The 5,065-nt window shown below is 39.8% G+C and overlaps 1 protein-coding gene across 1 annotated transcript in view; it reads left to right on the forward strand.

The window, feature by feature from the left end:
* The window catches only part of LOC113472235 (protein kinase-like protein SCY1), a gene marked incomplete at both ends in the record, with an annotated part of 9,405 nt that extends 4,804 nt beyond the window's left edge, over positions 1-4,601 (forward strand). Inside the window, one exon of the mRNA XM_026831898.1 lies at positions 4,487-4,601. Coding sequence (XP_026687699.1) covers positions 4,487-4,601 — 115 coding nt within the window. The remainder of the gene's footprint in view (positions 1-4,486) is intronic.
* Between the last annotated feature and the right edge of the window lie 464 nt (positions 4,602-5,065).

Here is a 5,065-nt window from a genome sequence, read left to right on the forward strand (position 1 = left end):
TCTCTTCTTTTGAAAACCTCGTTTTCCTTTTGTTATAGACCTGTAGTGTTTCACCTAACATGTATTCTGTTTCCCATTAGGCTAAAAATATTTACATTTAATACTCGGAAAATAAGTCGTAGTGTAGGAACTTAATGATATCTTGGTGATGTAACATCAGTACGGTAGTAGGTGTAGAAGTGTAGACTAGTTAGAAGGTTACTAATTGTAAGAATTTATTAAATAAGGATTAAGGGAATTTTTAAGGGATTTTCAAAGAAATTGAGGATTTCTGGTATTCTTTTTGGGCTTTGTCTCGGGATTTTTTGTGGTATATAGTCCTGTAAGAAACACTGGTGAGTACGGTACCATGAAAATGAGAATGAATTCCTTCTCTTTCTCCGTTCTCTTTGCTACTTATGTTCATAGGCGGCGATATGGGGCGCTTTGGGGGGCTTAAGCCCCCCAAAGTTATCAGGGCTCTTACACTAGAATGAAATTGGATTTCAAATAAATTATCCAAACACCGCCATTTTTTACTTTCCTTATCCTATAGGAAGGGTAGTAGCTATCGGTGAAAAATTGGATTTCAGAATAATAATCCAAAACACCATTTTTTACTTTCCTTATCCTATAGGAAGGTAAGTAATGTAAAATGAGGTCCCTAGAGCCTAAATCCAAAGTTTCAGCCATTGGTCCGTGTGTGTATCTGTGTGTCTGTCTATCTGTAATATCTTGAGAACGGTAAGAGCTAGCGACTTGAAATTTGGTATGTAGCTGTCAAATGTGACAAGGATGCGACACGAAACTTTTGGTTAAGATCGGTGTATTGGTTGGCGGCATTTTACCGCTTTTTGGCGGTTTTCGGTCTAGTTTAACAATATCTCGGGAACGGTATGAGCTAGAGACTTGAAATTTGGTATGTAGTTCACAAATGTGACAAGAATGCAACGGAAAAAGTTCGGTTAAAATAGGTGCTGCGGTTGGCGGTATTTTGACCGCTTTTTGGCGGGTTTCGACCGCTTTTTGGCGGTTTTCAGCCTATATTGACTAAACGGGTTAGAGATAAGGTAAAAGTTAGGGTAACATAATACTCAAATAAGCATCATTCAATAGGATAAGGAAAGTCGTGTGATGTTCACACCAGATTTTTTACATAATGCTAAATCAAAATTTTGAAGGTGTACCTTCAAAATCAAGCCCCCCCAAAAATTTAGGCAAGAACCGCCTATGCTTATGTTTATCTTTATCTTTTTCTATATTTCCTTTTCTATCTCGCTTTCTGTACTAACTCTTATCCGTTTCAAATTTTGGCGATCATCATGGCTATATTTGGCTATTCTTATCTGAATTTATACAAAAGCAAAATTCCGTCCAAGAATAATAATTCCATTACCTTTTACTATTATCTATTCTTGCTGTATACGTATATTGATAGAAAGAGAGAAATGGAGATAGAATGATCGAGAAACTATTAGAGAAGGATGGAGAAAACTAGTCTAGAGGGGGAGAGGGGATATAGGCGCTCCATATTCCATAGAGGTTCCGTATTTAATTTTCCTGGCCTGGGACTTAACGTTCCCCAATGTTCCAGCTCCTATATTATCATTTCTCTTTGGACAAAACGTTATGAGGCGTAAAATTGGTTTCTCTATGTCTCATACTGACCTTACATATTATTATTATTATTATGCTTATCTCTCTCTTTCTCCTTCCCTCCCCCTTTATAATAATAATAATAATCTTTCTATCGTTTCTCTTTGCCCTTTATCTATATTTATATCTTTATCTCTTGCCCTATTTTCTCTCTCTCTCCTTATCTGTCTCTCTCTCTCCTTATCTGTCTCTGTCTCTCTTTCTCTCTCTCTCTCTCTTTCTTTTTACCTTTCGCTTTTGTTATAACCTGTAGTTTTCTACATAACATAAGTATTCTGTTTCATTAGGCACCTATTTTACATTTAATACCTCGAGAAAAATAAGTCGGTATGTAGGTACCTAAATGATATCTTGGTGGATGTAACATCAGTACGTAGTAGGTAGTAGAAGTGTAGAACTAGTAGAAGGTACTAATTTAAGAAATTTATTAAATAAGGATTAAGGGAATTTTAAGGGATTTTCAAAAAAACACAAACAAATGAAGCGGGAGTCATTAATTATGATGTCATCGCCTACGGGAGCGTATGCCGTGACGTCAAAGTTCACGATTTACCGGTATTTTTTAAATCGATTTATCTCGGTATCTAGAAGTCGTAGAAGAAAAAGAAAAATTCCGTTGGTCCTCATTTTTCCTGTTCTATGACTTTGAAACATCACCCAAGTAAGCGCAACTGTTCTATAACGGCCTTGCCATACCCTCCATTCTTCATTTCAAGCGTTTTTCGCTCGATGTCGATCATCTGTAGTGTAGACAAGACGACAGAACTAGTGAACTAGACACTGCTTGAGATTCACTAGACGTACTCAGACGTGGTGTAACTGCAGCCTAAGGTGATAATTTCCTACACAGCAACACAGCACACAACAGCCTCAGCGCGCTTAGTTTACTCATAAAGCATCATTAAAATGTCGTTTCCCTAGCTTGTTCGCCGCGTTTTTTATGTGATAATTAAACACAATTACTACCGCGCCTACCCCGCGAGATGTTTTCTGAGGAAAATTTATATCCTCTTGATAATAGAGGAAAGTCTTGGCGAACTGTCTTCGTTATTGCCGCTTCTCTTGTCTTTCACGTTCTGCCTTCATCAGGTTTTAACTAGGAGTAGCTGGTGATGACGCATGGCGTAGGCTTGGGGACTAGTAAGGTTTTCACTAGTGATGTGGCGTAGGCTTGGGAGCTTGGGGAGTAGGAGAGTTTCTTCTCCTGCGCGCCACTCACGCTCAGATAGTCGGAGGGTGTGTGACGGGGACGGTCTCTCAGATGGTCTGACAGACCCAGGTCTGAAGCTTTTTCCGTCACACACGTTCCGATGCGACGATATGCCATGGAAGGAGAAGTCAGAGTAAGAGGTGAAAGACAAGGGTGGAGGGGAAATAAAGACAGAGGGGGGGGTATAGGGATGCCAAACGAGAGGAAGAAAGGAAGGGGAAGATAAAGACAAAGAGGGGAAGGAGAAGTAACAGTAAAAGAGGGGTAAGTAGAGGAGGAGAACTATCGATAGTCGGCGCCATCGATAGTTATCGATAGTTTTCAAAAAAGTATCGATAACTATCGATAGTTTTTTCTTTCTTCTTTCTAAAGGTCTTATTCCCCAAAAAGACCTAACCAAACCTAATTTAAAGAAAATTATTAACTGCTGCAACTGCACACGGTGCAGAAAAAAACTATCGAAAACTATCGATAGTCAAGCCTCAACTATCGATAGCATTCGATAGTCAAAACTATCGATAGCGTGCTATCGATAGTTCTCCTCCTCTAAGGGTAAGACAGAGAGGATGAAAGGCGGAAAAGACAAAGGAGGGGAAACAAGACCTAGACAAGAAATTAAGGGGATTGAGGGGAAAATAAAGACAAAGTAAGAGAGGGGGAGGGAGGTACATAAATGAAAGCCGTACAGTGGGTGTGGCTAGTTTACAGGTGACGAAAGGAGGGAGAGAGGTGGGGGAAAGGGAGACTTTACCTTTTTTTTACCCCCCCCCCCCCTTCGGCATAATGTGCACATGTAGAATATCTGAATAGATACCATTAGAACAATGCTGTTCCCTGTATAGACTGTGTTCTCGTATGAGAAATAGATTTAGTACTTGAGGACTTATCGCTAATGCTTTCTCTTGTTTTTCACATTGTTTTCCCGTTCTACATCGGGGTATTAGGTAGTTCTCGGAGCTTGTCAGCTATTATTTGTTGTTATTTCCTGGAACCCTGTTTCCTGGAAGAAGGCTCTTGTGAACTTGTCGTAGGTGCTTGTGGAGATTCCAATTTTTTTCATCGTTTCAAATAAAGGGGATGTTTATTTTCTAGAAATTGCTCTTTCGTCTGTGAACGGGTAATTTCGCTTTCGCCATGAGTACATTTTGCAGGCTAACCATCTAATACAAGAAGATTTAGATTTCGTAGAAGACCCTTTTGAGCAACAGACTCCAATCATGTGTAATAATCTGTCTAGATTTCTAGAATATCTATTCTGTCTGTTGAAATTGGGTCATCCATGTTTTGGTTCACCGGAAAGGTCCGACTCTTAATAACAGTGCTTGGCCAGCCACTAGCACTCAGACAATCTGACAGAACTAGGTCTGTAGGGACCGCCGCGCCGCCGAAACATGTGTGGCAGGAAAAACTTGCCTCCTTAGCCTTCAGACCGTCTGAGTAGGAGGCTTTTTCCGCCACACACCATCCGTCAATCTGACAGACCTAAGTAAATCCAATTGTTAGAGCGTAAGAGCCCGGCCTTGTGTATTCTGATCGAATGGGACCGAAAAGTCCGTTTGCGCAGAAGTTTTCTACCATTATTGTGGTCAAAAATTCAAATCTCGGGGAAAAATAACGACATTTGTTGACGTTCTGTTTCAGTGACCCTGTGATACAAGCGTTGCAATTCCTCGACGTCATAAGTATGAAAGACCCTGCCACTAAAACCGTGTTCTATAAGGAAACCCTCATCCGAGCTTTACCCTACATTCCTAAGGTAAGAATACCAGAACCCTTATTCCTACGGTAAAAATATCAAACCCTCTATTCCTAAGGTAAGAATAAAAGACCCTACATTCCTAAGATAAGAATAACGTCCAAACAATGATGGGTGCTCCAAATTTTCGAAGTCCAGCCAATATAAAGAAGCCAAAGCTCGAGGGACCCAGGCTCCCTTGCCCCTCCCTGATGGAGGAGTTGCAATTGGGAAAATATTATTAATAAAAGGTCGATTCCTACGTGAAAAGTTGTGAAAAATCCAAATCTGAGGTCAAAAACCTATGGCGTCAAGTTTTTGCTGTAGTACTCGTACCATAGAAAATTGTCATAATGGAGGAGTTGCAATTGGGAAAATATTATTAATAAAAGGTCGATTCCTACGTGAAAAGTTGTGAAAAATCCAAATCTGAGGTCAAAACTTCGAAAAAGTAACTTTAAAAGGTCGAAAATTCAATTTTTAAT

This window comes from Diaphorina citri, unplaced genomic scaffold (genome assembly GCF_000475195.1).
Source record: "Diaphorina citri unplaced genomic scaffold, Diaci psyllid genome assembly version 1.1 scaffold4424, whole genome shotgun sequence".
In the NCBI taxonomy this organism is placed as follows: Eukaryota; Metazoa; Arthropoda; class Insecta; order Hemiptera; family Psyllidae; genus Diaphorina; species Diaphorina citri.